General features: G+C 32.0%; 1 protein-coding gene across 1 annotated transcript; it reads left to right on the top strand.

Annotated features, from left to right (window-relative positions):
* Positions 1-13910: 13910 nt before the first annotated feature.
* On the top strand, positions 13911-14696 carry LOC120200762 (transcription repressor OFP15-like). The gene has a single exon (XM_039201515.1). The coding sequence runs from the start codon at positions 13941-13943 to the stop codon at positions 14694-14696; it is 756 nt and encodes a 251-aa protein (XP_039057446.1). The 5' UTR covers positions 13911-13940.
* Positions 14697-18058: the final 3362 nt, after the last annotated feature.

Raw genomic sequence — 18058 nt, 5'->3', positions numbered from 1 at the left:
GTCCGAATTGAGGATGAATTTTGCTGTATGTTATATGCTTTTTTTTGGGGGTTTGCTTTTCTGTTCAATGCATGTTAATCTTTCCGAACCAAGCAGAAGGTCGAAGAAAAGAAGCAAAAAAATATGATTGTATTACAGGTGTGTCGTTGTTGCTGTTATTTTAGCGTATGATATTTTCCTTGCCATCTGCTATTGTATTACAAGTAGTTTACAAATGTAGTTGCCTCATTTGTGTCTTTTGTTATATTTGTTGAACTTATTTTTACATGTTTTTAAACATGTTTAGATAAACGCCACTTTTTAATTCGTGTTAAATATGTCTTGATACATTATTTATCTTAATTTTGTTATTTTTTATTATTTTAAATTATTTTTCTTATTAATGTAGTTTGTTAAAAGGGATGGAGTTCACCAACAATTAGTTGATCTAGTGGGATGATTATTAGATTCCTTAAACAAAGTTAGGAGTTTGAGTCATTGACAATTATGAATGGAGAAAACTAGATTCCTTAAACAGTTAAACAAGTGTGAAGTTACCTATAATCCTTTTGCAATTTCAATTCCTTTTACATATTTCTCTGAGTATTAATTAGGCCGTATGAATATAAATTCTTAAATCGAGTATCTTTTCTAGCTTGGTTGTTTTCTCTGGTCCATCTAGCGGGAGATGTGAAAGAATATGCTTTCCTTATTCATTAGTTCTTGCTTTCCACTAGATTAGTTTCCTTATCAACGAATGCCACGCAAGATAAATTTAAACTTCTATAAAACTAAAATAAATACTTCCATTCAAGAATATCCTTATGAGTAGGTACGGGTGTAAAATTTTATATTAGGGGTGAATTTTAAAATTTTAAGAGAGCACAAATTTATAAAATTCTAGAGACAAAAACAAATTATCAATAAAAATTTTTATCCTTACATATGAGTATTACCTTTCAAAGATAATTATATTGCTCCTCTCATGCTTTCTCCAAGCTTTTATCTTGCATTTGTCGGAAACTGAATATAACACCTATCCTCGTTCTTAATGCTCCATGAGTAGGAAGAGTGTTTTTTTTTATATCAACCTTGGGAGTGTAATTGAATCCACAACTAATTTGTTGTCCAGTACACTCTTGCTTTCATTACGGGGACAAATTTCTCTTGATCAATGTATTTTACTCTTGATTTAGAATAACCATGAATGATTTTTCTTGATATCTGCAAAATTCAATTAGAGGATTAAAAGACATTACTAATAAACTAAATGACTTGGTAACCAACGCTAAGGTATTCACAGTGATGGTCACTAAACACGAGTCAAGAAACTCAATTGCACATATCTAGGATGTCACCCAACTCACCCATCATTTAGATTGAAGCATGTGCGTAATTTATGGATGAAATCAAGATTCGATCCTACGTCAGCTCTTTAAGCCATCAACATTTGAATCTTTCAATCACAAGATGAATTCAGCAACCTATGAGATTGAAATCAACAAGTGAATAAACAATAAGTATGGCCAGCAATCAATATAAAGAAATACTCAAATATTAACTTATCTGGTGTATAGTGATGTACAAACCACGTAAGAAGTTTAATATAAATGAATTAGAGACTAAAAATATATTCTTTTATCCACCTATCAATATATATAGTGTGCAAGATTTTGTTTTTAATAAAGGAATGGGGTTCTGAAATGGTTCAACGGCGAAGGTGTTTTTGTCAGGTATGGCCAGTTGATATGAGCAAGGAACATGCAGAAGCGTGCATTATTGGGTTGAAGTCCTTTTCATTCCAGGTCAACTAGTTTGCAATTTGTGTGTCTAAAGGCTAAGATGGTTAGCATTATTGTCCCAAGTCTCTGTGATTTTAGTTGAAAATAGAGCCTGACCTATGATTCTACTTGAGCCCCTTCATTCTTCCCCTTTTATATTCACATACAATCATTTGAGCTATTTACGGAATTACAAGGAATCTCTCACCTCAAACATACAACCCAATGGATCATTTAATCTTTACAACCCCCATTACATTAATCCTAATTGTTAATCATGAAAACTTATTAGGTGGTCTCTACAGTATAAAAAGAATATTAATTTTTTAGAAGACTTAGATTCGAGCAATTGCATACATATTATGTAGTGTGTGTGTATTGTCTATTTACAAATAAAAAAAATTATAAACAAATACTACATTATAATCACCTCAAACTATTAAAAGAAATCCTAAACATGAAATGGAACTAGTTTACAATAATTCATCAGAATACATATTATCAACAAAAAAAAAAGCATATGAATTCATATAATGTTTTGCCTAATTTTTTGTGGTGATTTAATTTTTTTTAAAAACATTTTATATTTTAATATTTTAGATAAACGAAATTGGATGGATTGAAATATAATACAGAAAAGGACACTTAAACACATTCTTAAAACATTGAAAATAATTTAACACACATTGGCGAGTTGATTTGCATTACCTGAACTTTGAATTTAAATAGATTGGCCCACATTATTTAGAAGTATCAAACCAATAATATTTTTAATATGGATTTTTATGTATAAATAATTGGTTTTATGAAGTTTTTTGTATGTTCATTTATTCAAATAATATTCATATTATTTTTTATGCGTTTGAATAATATTAAATTTTTTTTATGTTATATTGTGTTTTGATATTTTATATAAATTTAATTCATAATTATCTAAATAAATTATTCAAAACACAAATATTTGAATAACACTTATTTAATACAATTAAACTAAAATTTTAATTTATTCAAATTAAAACCATTTTATTTTGTGTCTATCAACATCAGTTAATCGTACACGTTGTTTCTAAACTGACCGATTGAGATGTATACACTTTGCTACACTCATTTAGTTGAGATTTAATAACAATATATTTTTATTTATTTAAATTAATGACAAAGAATATTTAATAAAAGTAATATGTTGGAATATTCTAAATTATACTTTCGACCAATTAATTATAAAGAAAGTAATGATCTTCAATCAGGTGACTTTGATGCAGTTGGTTTCAGAAACCATATGCATAATAAGGAAGGATTTGAAAAAAAAAAACGATTTCAAGTAGTGAGAGTGAAATGAAAAATATTGTTTGAACTTGAACTTTTGTATGGATAAGTTTCGGGGACTGGAATGGACCACCGATGTAATATTAGTGTGTGTATATAAAATTTTTGTAAGCTGTCTATAAATTTAACCTTGTGACATATGTACTTTTTTTATATTTAATATTTAAAGTACATAATTAAAACCTTTTAATTGATACTTTCTCTTAGATTATGAGTTCAATTTTCATAATAGAAGTAAAATTCTCCCTCTCTCTTTCCCCTAGATAGAAATTGTTCAAAAAAAAAAAAATGATTCAACTAGTATATTTTATTTTTGTTGAACTCATCAAGTGGTTTTAATTGTTAAAAATAATTTTATTTTCTTTAAAGATTTTGGACTCGAGCAGTTGCATCTACATGGAGTGTTTGTTTTAATTATTTAAGAAAAAATTTATACATATATTATCTTATAATAACATTGAATTATTCAAAAAAATAGTAATATATTTTATTTATGTAAGCTCTTATATTCTTTTTTAAGTTAAATAAGTTGTCGTTAATCTCTTTTCTTATTTATCTTTGTGATCGGCGATGGCACTAGTCTTGGTACTAGTTGCCAACCATTGGTATTCATTATTTTTCTTTTGCTTTATTCTAGCGTATCTTTTTTTTTATTCTTAATAATTCTACATTTTTGGCATGTTTTTTTTCTGTCTCTATGTCATTTTTTCGGTTGTTTGGTCGTTGTTTTCGTTTAATTTTTCATGGTTGGATTTGACATCGTCACGACTGATCAATATGACACTTATTTGTTATCATGATAATCTTCTCTGCTTTGGACCCTCATATTGAATTTAGATATACGATTTGCGTTCGTGGATAGTATTTTCACATTACTCGATTCTAATTTGCGGTATGTTAGTGGTCTTTCAATAGCTTTATTCCCTTTTGGGGTTTATTTGCCGATGCAATTAGATCTATTCGTACTTATCTCTTGTTCGAGTTTATTTGGTTAGGTTTTTTTAAACATTTTACTTATATGGTCATTGTGTGATCTTAAGTGGCTAGTTTTCTTGTATTTAGAAAAATATTTTTATTATATGTTTAGTTTACAGTTGTGGTTGTAAACTTTAATTGTAATTTGAATATTTTCTATTTTAATAAAAATCAACAACTTTTATAAAAAAATAAGTTGCTATTCTTTTAAGGTTATTTATGAATGTCTTTAATATTAATCAAAATTAATAATAATTTTAATTTTGAAGAAATCATAATATTCAAATTAGTCATAATATTTCTAAGATATTAATGATTAATAAACATGTATAACATTAATATTCAAATTAATATTTAATTTTAAAAATTATTTAATTATTATATTAATAATATATATATGACATTAATAGTATATATTGATATTTAATATTCACTTTAAAATTATATGTAATAATATAAAATCTTGCGTATATACGTACCATTTATGATACGTAAACAACTTAAAAAATATGATATGTAAACAACTTAAAAAATATGATATGTAAACAACTTAAATAAGGAAAAGCTTTGACCTAAGTTGAAGTAGGATATTTATAGCGTCTATATCTCCAAGATAGATTTACTGATTTTAGGTTTATAAATTTGTAAATGATATTATCTGACAGATGTGTCTCTGTATAGTCAGTCACGCTTTAACTAAGGGGTGTTTGGATGGGGGAATGTGAGATTCCTATGGGAATGGAATCCACATTTCCCTGATTGGTTAGCTCGGGAATCCTATTCTCGGTAATGTAAGATTATCAATAGTGGATTTTTTGGGTATATTACCGGGAATATCATTACCTCTATTTCCTTAGGTATTGTTGGATTACCGATGTTTTGGACTAAAATGCCCTTAATTTTTTATATTTTTTTTCAAAAATATATTTCTTCTGTCATTGAATAATAAAAATTCTACGAAGGTTAAATTACAAATTTATCCCTAAATTATTTTAGATTTACAAAAAAAAATTATAATTAAAATTTTATATGAAGTTCAAGGGTTTAAATAAAATTTTACCCTTTCATTAAACTTTTTTTTATTTTTAATTTTGTAAAAAATATATAAATATTATGAATTTAAATTTTTTTAAAGAAAATATATAAATATTTTCCAATTTGTAATATTATACAAATATATAATAAGGACAATTTGGTCAAATATACATTTCAATAATCTTTTATTCCTTTAACCAAACACGGTAATCTTACATTCCTGCTAAGTCAACCAAACACAAAATACAACATTCCCAGTAATCCTATTCCCTGGTAATCTTACATTCCCACTGGTAATCTTACATTCCATGAACCAAACGCACCCTAAATACTATGTTCATTTTGGATACATCTTTTTTTTTGGATAAATTCTTTTATTACCCAAAGAAGCGGAGTCTGCTATAATACCAAATAATGGTGTTCAGATCTAATACGATCCAAAAAATAACTGAAAACTGATCTAAAAAATCGATAACTGAAAAAAACCGAAATTGATAAAACCGATAGTTGGTGTGCCCACGCCTTAACTGAAGACTTCTTCTGCGATAGCTCAGGATGAATAAGTCGTGCCCACGCCTTATGCGAAAACCTCTTCTGGTCTTGCCAACTTCTTGAATTCTGATTTTTCTCCTTGATTTGGGGATCTCGTGAAGATCATTCTATTCATTGGATTTTGGACTTGTTTAATCCAAGTATTCAACAAAAAGAATGATCAGTTAAAATATACCCCATGCATTACAAAGATTAATATTGACACTATCTAATCAATTAATGTTTCTTCCTCTAAGTTGAATTCCAATAATATATTTGATAACTTTGAGGATATCTTCAGCAGTTCTGGAGCAACCTTGAAAAATTATTCTATTCCGTTCCTCCCACAAGGTATAAATACATGCGCACCAAGCAATCTTTAAAATAGTAGTGAGAAGAGATTTTCCTTTCCATGTTTCGCAAGCCTGAGCGATCATATCCTCCCATGACAGAGTGGTTTTCCGTAGTCATGTTAGAAGCATTATGTTCTCCCATAAGTAAGTAGCCAAGTGACAATCATAGAACAAATGCTCCCTTGTTTCAATAACTAAATTACATAGAACACAGTTTCCATCCATATCAATCCCCATTCGTTGAAGTCGAGCACGAGTGGGTAGTCTATCCAATAAAGCCATCCATGTAATCATACTATGTTTAGGGATATATAAAGGAAACCATACCAGATTGTGCCAGGGGATATGTAATCATATCCTTGCCTTATACCTCTGGCTCCATTGAAGAATCCAATCAAGCTGCCATTAAAAGAAATGGAGAATCTAGCTTCAATGAAACATGCTTCAATCCAGCCAATAAAAGTCAAAGGGATATCTAAAGCTTTCAGAACAGTAGAAATAAAATCCCAGTGAATGATGTCAAAAGCCTTTTGGAGATCAATCTTCATGGTAAACCTTGGAGAGATGGATTTCCTACCGTATCCCTTAACCAATTCCTGGGCAAGAATAGTATTATCCACTATACTCCTACCTTTAATGAAGACAGTTTGGTTAAGAGTAACAAAACCTGGAAGAAATCTATTAAGCCTTTTGACTAAAATCCTTGTGATGACCTTGTAAATCACTGAACAACATGAGATTGGCCTGAAGTCTTTAACCGTGTTAGGATTAAGGATTTTAGGAACTAGAACAATTGTGGTTGCATTGAAAGCAGACAGGAGAGAAGACTGCTGGAAGAAAAATTTTACTGCTGCTACCACATCATCACCAATAATGGACCAGGCTGTTTTTGAAAAAACAGGGTGTGTATCCATCAAGGCATGATGCTTTGTAGTTACCTTGACAGAAAATAGCTTCTTTGATTTCCTCAGTGGTAATATCCTTGATCAGGCTTAAAGAAGATTCAGTAGGCAGAGAAGTCTGTAGAATATCTTTAAAAAAAAGTCACTTCCTTTGACATTAGGATCAATAATCCCAATCAGTTTAGTGTAAAAATCAAGAATTTCAGCAGCCATAACATAAAGAGATTCAATTCTATTTCTTTTGTCATCAATCGGTATTCGAATAATGTCCTTTTTGATTTTTGCAGCAACTGCAGAGTGAAAGAATGTGGAGCACTTATCACCTTCTTTAATCCATTGAACTTTAGCCTTTTGGTTCCTTTCCAAAAGAGTCAACTCATTTTAAAGAATTAAGTTATTGTTGTTCGAGCTCAATTTTCTTTTGTCTTACTCTATTAGAGATATCACTATAATAGGATTTATTTAAGATCCTGAGGCTAGACTTGAGACGTTTTAGTTTATGAAAGAGGATCTGCATTAGATTACCATGAACTGCTCTCTGCCAGGATTGATCAACCATTTTCAAGAAGTTAGGGTGAAGGGTCCAGAAGTTAAAGAACTTAAACGGCTTGGGACGATTAGCAAGAGTATCTTTCGAGAGCCAAACAACAACCATACAATGATCAGAGATTCCAGGTGTAAGAAATTCAACAAATGAATTAAGAAAGGTGTTTACCCATATGGTATTGACAAGAACCCTGTCAAGCTTCCTTGCAAGGTAAGAATCAAGTTGTTTGTTGCTCCAAGTAAATGAAGGCCTAAAAAAAGGGTGATCATGAAGGACCAAGTCTTGAGTGACATTCTGGAAATCCTTCATATTAGAAGAAGAATGAGGACATAATTCAAAGTCAGACCTTTCATTGGGATGAAGAATAATGTTAAAATATCCTCCCAAGATCCAAGGATGGTGGCCTATACTCATATCCAATTCTCACAGATATTGCCAGAGTTGTCTTCGGATAATGCCATTATTGCTGCCATAGACTGTTGTAATAATAAAAGAGCTACCAAGGAACAGACCCTTTGCAGAAATGACCTTGTCAGAAGTATGAAATATAGATAACTCCAATCATTTCCTCCATAAAACCCATATTCTCCCATTGGTTGCATACTCATAATTAGAGCTAACATTCCAATTAGCTAGTTTTGATTAAAAAATGTCCTTGGACTTTTCGACTTTGACTCTAGTCTCTAACAAACATAAAACATCAACTTTATTTTGACTTACCCTTTGAAGCACTCTATCTTGTTTAAGAGGATTATTAAATCCTCTAACGTTCCAAAAGCTGATAATCATTGGGAATATGAACCCAATGTGTTTCCCTCTCCACCAACTGAAGGAATTTTAGATTTTTCCATTGTGTCCTTCTTCATTTTAAGCTCCTGTACCAGTCCTGCAACACCCAAAAAAACATATCGAATTCTTCTAGGGTGGCCCTCTAGGTTAGAAGCGTTTTCATCAACCAAATTTAGGACTTCGAATCTATTTTTTGAACCAGCTAAAACTGATTTGTCCTTACTAGGTCTGCCTCTACCTCGTTTTGTGATTGTTTGTTGAGGGGCTGAATTAACATTATCAGTAGGAACAACAGGATCAGAAGACTTTGTTTGAATATCAACAAACAGAGTCATTAAGCTCTTCGGTAGAATCATTAAGTACTTCAGTAGGTTCCTGAAAATTAGCATCCAAAGCAGCTCCATTCTCATGGAGAGTAGCATAAGATGTTGATCCAGAGTTATCACCATTCTCTTGCTGAGCAGCAATAATTGTTACTCTAGAATTATCAGGTTCCTGAAGAGCTTCTATTCCTCTAACAATTGGGGCTTTTGGCTTTGGATTTGAATCACTCTTTTTCTTCCAGACTTGAGTAATGGCTGGAGTTTGAGAGGTTTTCTCCAAGCATACCTTTTCATTATGGTCGAATACATTGCATTTTCTACATCTTGGAGGCAACCAAGGTATCTCAACATAAATTGAAGTAGTCTGACCATCTTGTAGAACAAAATCAACGTAATTGGGAATTTCATCATTTACCCCAATTTCAACACAAAGTTTAGCAAATTATAGTTTAGTTTTGGAAGTAGTAACAGAGTCCATTGATAATGGGATTCCAATAGCACTAGAAATGTAGCTAAGGCCTACTTGAGAAAATAATTCAAGAGGTATGTTGTACAAGTGAACCCAGAGAGGAATTTTTTATAAATCAAAGTTAAGTTGCTTCAAATTTGGTTCCCATTTTCTAAGAATCAGCGGCTTGTTAAGTATATGCCAAGGACCGTTTTCAAGAACCCAATCTATTGCTGATTCAGAGTTAAAAGAAAAGATGTAGAGAGTTTTACCAGCTAAACTCACCTGAGCACAGGAACATTGCAGAGCCTTTTTCCAGAGATCATCAACGATTCGTTGCAATGTAGAGAAATTAGGAGGTGGCCTGAGGAATTGCCCTACAAGAGATAGCTTCCATTCACCAGTACCAGCTTCTAGAATCTCAGGGGGATGATGAACCGTGGGAATCCCGTCTTGAAATTTTGGAGGAAAGAAGTTGAGGTTTTGCCCAGAAGAACTTCCAAAAAGCTTTCTCCAGTCCATCAATAACCCACGTCAATTTCACCAGGAAAATCTTGCTGCCTTCATTGCCTCAAAACAATTAGGCCCAAAGCATTAAGATCCAAAATAGAATCGTCGTAACAAACAGGGCAGAGCTTTCTTCATCACCCTTTTGAAAGTTCTGGGTTTTTTTGGATACATCTTGTATGGGCAACGTCTCTTATTTTTAATGTTATTTGAGTAAATATAATAGGGTAAATGGGTTCTACACTATTCATCACCAAGTGTTACTCTCTCTCTTATTTTATTCATTGTACTTTCAGTTTTTTAATTTACTCATTGAACTTTTAAATTGCTTCTGTTTTTATCATGCTTAATTATTTTTATTATTATTTTAGTATGATGTGGTATTTTTATTATTATTTAATATAAAAATAATTTAAAATATAAAACTAAAACCAGGTGACGGTCGTCTACTGTTCATCGTCATTAGATGCCACCTTCGACTATCGTAGATGGTGGCCAGGTCGTCTACTGTTCATCGTCATTAGATGCCACCTTCGACTATCGTAGATGGTGGCCATTCGGTCTCAGATTTCATTAGTTGTTTCGTCTCAACCCCCTGAGTCTGATCAGATCAAAAGCAAAGAAACCAAAAAGTCGAACGCCATATATGGTGGTTGTTTGGTCCCATATTTTACGTGTGGCTTCGATTCGACACCCTGAGTCCGAATCCGACCTCCATTTCGTCGGAACATGCTCTGAAGTTCACAAATAAGAGATTGAAATTAAGGAAATCGAAATTATTCAGTCGAGATTTATGGGTTTTGAGACATTTTCTAGTGAAACAACCACTAGATTCAGACTCAACGTGTCAAAGTGATTCTCTCGATACAATTTGGAATCAAACGACTGTTGGTTTTGAAGGCTGATGTGGTCGAGAAGGGGCGATGATTATTTTAAATCTTTTTAAATTTGATAATAAAAAAATATTTTATTATTTATTTTAAATTATTTTTATATTTAATAATAATAAAAATGCCACGTCATAGAATAATAATAATAAAATAATTTGTGGTGATCAAAACAAGAGCAATTTAAAAATTCATTAAGTAAATTGAAAAAATTAAAAATATCGTAAGTAAAATAGAAGAAAGAATAAAGTTCAGTGATGGTGTAGTTTACACCATATAACAAAACTATTAAATGGTTGTTTGCCTTTACAATGGTTTATAATTTGGGTAAATTATACCAATCATCACTCAATTATCATTTTACTCCTATTTTGGCCATTGAACGTTAAAATTTTACAATTTAATTACTCAACTTTTTAATTGCTTCTATTTTGATCACTCTAGGATGACATGGCTTATTTTATTAATATTTCCCAATGATATGATATATTTTATCAATATTTTTACCATGTAGGATTTAAAATGAAAAATATAAAGTCTTTATACCTTAATTACAATCCATAATCTATAAACCTCAAACCCTCATCTTCACTCTTATCAATTACACCCTCTTTTTTCTAACCCTTGCCACATTGAGAATGAGGGTTATAGAGTATCATTTAGGGTTTAAGGATTCAATTTAAAGTCTAAGAGTTTTGGGGTTTTAGTTTGAAGGTGGTTGCATAAGGAGTTGTAGATCTAATATGGTGAGGGCGTTGGAGTGTATCATGTAGGTTAGAATGAACTGATGGTGCCGCAGAATAGATGGACGCCAAGGTTTCAAGTAGGGTAGCTCATCCTAGGAAAAAGAGCATGGACGCACGACCAAAGTAGGGTTTTGGACAGATCAACGATTACTGGGAGCAGGGGTGAGAGAGAAGGGCCCTCGAGCACAATCATGAGGGTTTAGGATTTAGGAGGTTGCGCACAAAGGGTTAGGAGGGGCACAACGCTGATGGTCGGGGGGTGATTGAAAAAGGAAATGAACATCATCTTGGATGCTAAGGAAAGTTTAGGGTTTTATGACTTCATTTTGATCAAGGGTTTGAGATTAGGAGTTGTACTTTGAGAAGGTATAATTTAGTGGATTTGATATTTAGAGGGTTACACATGTAGGGCTAGGGAGGCGTATCGTTGATGAATGAAGGGTAGCCAAGAAAAGGGACATCGACTTGAATTCTAGGAGAAATTTAGGATTTTAGGGCTTTATTTTGATTTGGGGTTTGGGATTTAGGAAGTTGCACATGGAGGGATGGGGAGGTGTAATGCTAGTGGACGGATGATGACCAGAAAGGAATGGACATCAACTTGGATTAGAGGTATTCATATCTGAGTACTAAAAAATCGACCCATATCTCGACCCCGTAAGAGTTGGGTACATGTCAAACTCGGGTATCCGCTAGTTCGGATAATAGGGTACTTGGTTTCAATTTAACAAAATTATTAGACAAATTCAAATTATAATAAATAGAAATGCAGTGAATAAATCCTAAAATTTAAGTACAATACGCTCTAAAATCAGAAGTGGACCAAAATTTAATGAATGTTGTTTGGATTTCAAATCAATTGCAAATCGAGTAATCGTTCTTCTTGGTGCCCGAAATACACAATTGTTCTTCTGAAAATCGATTAGTTAAATTTGCAATGGAAAAGCTAAGCAATTGTTCTTTAGATTCATGAAATACACATAGGGGTCCATTTGTTATCTTTGAAGTTCTCTTATTTAAAGCAATTATTCTTGGTGCCTGAAATATACAATTGTTGTTATTCATTTTTCTTTTCTCTAACTGTTTTCAGGTAAGTGCAATTGGGGCTTGAGTGTTTTGTTGAAATAAAATAAAAAGTTAAAATAAAATAATGAAAGGAATCGGGCCAGAATCATACTTTCTTTGATTCTCCGAATTTCTTTTAATTAAACAACAGTTCAATATTTGGTTTTATATAGTTATTTTACTACTAACAATTTTAATGTTGCTTTTAGAATGACTTTTTTAGTTATTATTATTATTTATTAATCTATGGTGATTACAAGTATTATCTATTCTAAATATTCTCAATTAATTGACAATGAAAGTTTAAACACTTTTGCAGTATCTGGTGCTCGAACCTGATACCTTTAGGGATAATAATCATCCATCTAACCACTGAGGTAGCTTGGCTTGTTTTTTAGTTCTTACTTTTATTTCTTCAACTTTAATTAAAAAAGGATAAAAAGGGTAAAGTATATAAATAGTCACACTGAACTTTTAGGGAACTTGCATTTTGGTCACCCAACTTTTGAAACTTGCAATACAATCATCAAACTTTTAGCTCATTTTCAGTAAGGTCCCTGTCGTTACCTCCCGTTAGGATTAGCTGACCTGACATTTAACGGCCGTTAAATGCCTCTTCTTCTTCTTCTTCTTCTCCTCCTCCTCCTTCTTCCTCTTCTTCTCTTTCTTCTCCTTTTTAACCAACGGCGGACGGAGGAGGGACAATGGCGAGGAGGCACAACCGACTAGGTTTTGGTCGGAACAATGTAAGAACTCCAACGGTGGTGGCTTTGTAGAGAACGGACAGTCCAATCGGCCAAAAATCGATGAAAACAGAAAAGGGGCGTTGGAGTTTTCCGATGAGATTCGGGATCCTCTCCACGGCAAACAGAGGTGAGTTTCGGCGAGTAGCTAGTGAAGGTTTGGTTGGATGGGGCACGCTCCTACTGGTACCGACGGTGAAGATTACCGACGGTTGATGACGAAGATCGGGGATGGGTGTTCAAACGATCTTCTCACGATTAGGGACAAAATAGAGGACAGTGAGTATGAATTGAGGGTCGAGGTGTGGTCAGAGGCGACGCTGGTGACGCTGGTGATGACGATGCGAGCCACCGCTGACTAGAGGTGGGGTGAGAGAAGAAGAAGAAGAAGAATGTGGGTTAAAGGTCGTTAAGTGCAACGTTAGCTAACTGTAACGAGAGGTAACGATAAGGACCTTACTGAAAACGAACTAAAAGTTCGATGATTGTATTGCAAGTTTCAAAAGTTGGGTAACCTTAAAGTTCGGGGACTATTTATATATTTTACCCTAAAAAATTAAATAGTTTGGAGTGATTATAAGGTAGTGTATATTTAGAATATTTCTTAATTAATGACAACACAATGACACATCCTATAGATACAGTTGCTTGAACCTAAAATCTTAAGAGAAGACAATACTTCATTTAATCACTGAGACCACCTGATGAGTTTAATTTATTTTCTATTTTGTTTAGGTCTTCTGTATCACATTTATTAATAAAACGTTAGTCTATGTCTATCTATATTTCAATTTCCACCAACTTGAATACTTGATTCACCACTGTTTTAAAATCTTCCTCCCACTCAGTCTGACTCACCCATTAATGCCACACAATAATATATTTAATTTTTCAAAGTCCCAATATTTTAACTATTTCAAAAACACCCCATGCCCGGTGGCCTCTCCATTTCTTTCTATTTATCATAAATCTCCAACTATAAACCAAAACCAAAAAGAAAATCATGGGGAATAAGATGAAGTTTTCTTTTCTCTCCAATGCCAATGCCAAGAACTCTTGGCAATGGCTGCCTTCTTGTCACCAGCCCAGAACTCTGTCTTTCCGAACATATAACAACAACACCCTTTTCACCACCATCAACTCAGCTTACTTAGACTCCATTGATGAAACAGATGATGATAATCTTCCATTAGAGAATGTCATCCGAGGTTTAAAGTCAGATAGGCTGTTTTTCGAGCCTGGAGAGACCAGTTCAATCATGGAAGAGGCAACAAAAAGGACAGAAGAAGAAGAAGATGAATGTATTGATGGGTTGCCTTTTAAAGAGAGTGTAGCATTGTCAATGGAGTCTCGAGATCCGTACGCCGATTTCAGGGAATCCATGGAAGAAATGGTTGAAGCTCAGGGGTTAAAAGATTGGGAAGGACTTGAACAACTATTGTTCTGGTATTTGAGAGCCAACGGGAAATGCAACCATGGGTACATCGTTGGTGCTTTTCATGATTTGCTTGTAGGTCGACTCGCCATTAATGTTTCTAATTCAAAATCTGATAATACCAATTCACCTTCTTCTGCTCTATCTTTTTACACTTCTTCTTCTTCATCTTCTTGTTTGTCCTCCTCTGAGGATTGCTCTTCGACAACGATTCCTTTTGTTTCTCCATTATCAGAAGTAGATCAGAAGGAGGAGATGATTATTATTGAAGGTACTGAAGATGAAGATGAAGATGATGATGCTTCATCTTTATTAGTTGTTTGATTCTTCATTTTTCAAATATCGTGTATACTAGTAATTTTTCCAGAAATGCATGATAGTTGAAGATCATCTCTTTCTTTGTTCCCAGACACATTTCGATATGCTGCAATTAATGAAAATGAAACTTTTTCGAGAGTACGGGGAAATTTCCATGCAATTCTCATATGACATGAGACAAATTTTACATATTAATTTCTTTCTTAAAAAGAAATAAGCCACTACCCCACTAATATCGAAAACCATTGTTCAAAATAAATGTCAATTTTGAATTAACGATTTATGTAGTAAAAAATTTAGTTCGAACAATTGTATTTGTAAAATATGTGTAAGTTATTAACAGAATAATAATTCTAAATAGATACTACCTTATAATTATCTCACATTATTTTAAAAAATAAATACTATTTTTTTTTATAATTATTATCAAATTTAATAATATCTACCATTGGATTTATTTAACCTGGTACTACTTCAATGTTCTATGAAGAGAGATCATAGCCGTTGATTTTTCAAATTGGGAAGTCATTATCATAAGATAGGTACAATTCCAGCCAGGATTTTGGCATTGTACTCTCATTATCTTCTGCTCTTTCGCCAATATTATCTTAAAACATTTTTCGTTCTCTTTTTAAAAATTTCATAAAATTAAGCAGATTCACATTCATTAACTATTTTAGCATAACAATATATGTATGCTGTTGGAAAATAATTTCTTTCTGAGAAATGATTTATCGTTGAATTTGGGAATAAATTTCGTATTTGTTAAGATCAATCCAATTGGTTAAGATATTTCAATATTTTGTACAAAAGATTTCTCAACAACAAACAAGTTATAAAATAAATAAATAATTATACATACCAAAAACTTGGTTGGGTTCTAAATTTTTAAATTCAGTCATCAAGATTAAATATGTATAATAAAAAAGTATTAAAAATGAAATTTTGATAACTTGTGGCAGTGGATAATGTACTATTAAAAGAACTAAAATGTAATTATACTAATTTTAAAAAGAAACAACTGCATTAAATGCATAAAATTACTGAATTAATACTTAACCACTATAATTTTTTTAAAAAAAGTCAATACATTCGAAGACAAAGGTGCAAATATGACTTAAGGGTGAATATATAAATTTAAAAAGTATAAAATAAAATTTGAATGCAATAAAAACAAAAATGCTTGGAAACTTTGGAGTGTAAACAGATATTTATTGGCATGCTCAGTAGTTTGCAGTCTGCATCAAATTGAAGAAAAGTTATGAGAAAAAACAAGAACCGAACACAGTGGGAAGATGAAACGAGTGGTGCCTAAGCACATTTTATTCCTTTGATTTTATAGGTTGAAAATGATCTTTGATTCACTATTCCTTCAATTTCTGTAATTGCTGCTATTAAATTAAAGTTTTTATGGTATGGTTTATTACATGATGTTTATTAAGTGATTTCATACATTTTACAATGATATGTTTTTGATAATCCCAAACTCTTGAGCCATTAATTTCCAATTAAAATAGTTAGTCTCCGTATAAAACAAATAACAAATTAACCTAATCATCAACGTTCTATTCTCAGTCTTCAAGAAATTGGGCTTCAGACTCAGAAGCTAAAATTATAGATGGCCGAAGCTTCTAAACTGTGCGCCATGCTCTCGTTTGAATCTCACGAAGATCAACTCAGACTTGAAGCGAAATCGATGTAATTAATTTAGATGTAATCAATATTTTAATCTAAAATGTTTTTTTACCACCATGCTATAAGCATTATTAATATATTTTTTCACGCATTATCTGGTGTGCATCTATATACGCACGCCTTACATTTTAATTTATCTAAAATATTTACATATTTTAGTTTACCAGAAGGATGGAATATAATTATTGGATTATCTGGTGTGCTTATACAGGGCACTCCACGTGTCAAAAGCTGAAGGTTTATGCAAAGAACGAAAAGAGAAAAGCAACGGTTGATAGTTTCTGCTTGAGACAACCAAACCCAACGTTCTTAGAGCCATTTACTCTGCAGGCTTTTACTTATCAAAAGATAAAATGTGTATTTCAAAAACCATTAAATTAGAGCATGGTCCAATGTATGGTAATTAGTGAGATAATGGCATATTAATGGACCCCCACCTCCCGAGAAATATTGATTTTCTCGGGAAAATATACGACCAAACAGTATGGAAGTTGGCGTCTTTCCGGTTTCTTCATTGAATGTCCCATTGTTATTGTCAATTTCTTCATTTTTTTTTCCAAAAAAAATAATCAAAGGGTTTTGGACGTTAATGTTATAGCATAGCGTGACGGGTCATATTGCATATGTTTTATACTTCATCTCTGTAACATAGTTTTCTGTTTCAATTCTTCGAAAATTGATCCAAACTAGGGTTAATAGTTTTTGGATTTGGCTAGATAGTGACTTGAGAACGAGTCCTTTGCTGTCCAAATTAATAACTTGCAGTCCTGTGAATCATCAAAATTTCTGTTGCAGCTCATCTGAATTTAATGCTTTTTTCTCAGTTTTTCTTTCTAATTACCGTTGAATATATATAATATTTTCCCTCCACGTTTATTTACAATTTAAAAGCACGATTATGAATAATATCGATTAAGAGCTTGAACGGTAAGAATTTTGATTTTCAATTCATCCGGGTAACTTATTACCGGACGAAGGTTCCGTTCATATTTTTTTTTATTTATGTATTCAATACAAATTTAATCAATATTTATAAATATAAATAATTTATGAGCAAGTCCTACATTTACTGTCGTTAATAATGTGATAACAAGTAATTGATAATATAATATGTTAAATCTTTGATAGGAGAGTTTTATCATTCTTAAGACAAAAAACGTACATGGTTCATCTTAAAAAATTAATGAATAAAAAAATTTAGATTGAATCATTACTCAATACATAGAGTTTAGATTAATATCTTTCAATTTCATTATTATTATTATTGATACGCTACATAAATTAATTAAACCTTTCTCTAATTATAGATTGAAGAATATTATATATATAGAAATACGTTCAAATTTATGTTCTCTTGTTTATTGTAATCAACTAAAATTTACTTCATAATTGCATTATAGTTAAATATGAAGGCTTAAATTTCAATTCCACTGCTTAGACATGGTTAGATTTTCCCTTAAAAATAAATAAATAGAATAATTGGTTTTTATTATTCAATTTGATACTAGTAAATTATATGGGCCTTACCATACCAGTTTAATATCCATGTTCGACAGTTTGTCCACTGTGCAAAGTACATGGGCCTATTAGAGCGAAGAAACCAGCCCATTAAATGCTGTCAATTATTTTAGATTTTTAATGATTTTATGGCCCATTATTTGTTAGTCGAAAAA

The sequence above is a fragment of the Hibiscus syriacus genome, unplaced genomic scaffold (genome assembly GCF_006381635.1).
Source record: "Hibiscus syriacus cultivar Baekdansim isolate YM2019G1 unplaced genomic scaffold, ASM638163v2 tig00006570_pilon, whole genome shotgun sequence".
NCBI lineage: Eukaryota > Viridiplantae > Streptophyta > Magnoliopsida > Malvales > Malvaceae > Hibiscus > Hibiscus syriacus.
This window is presented reverse-complemented; position numbering and strand designations above follow the sequence as displayed.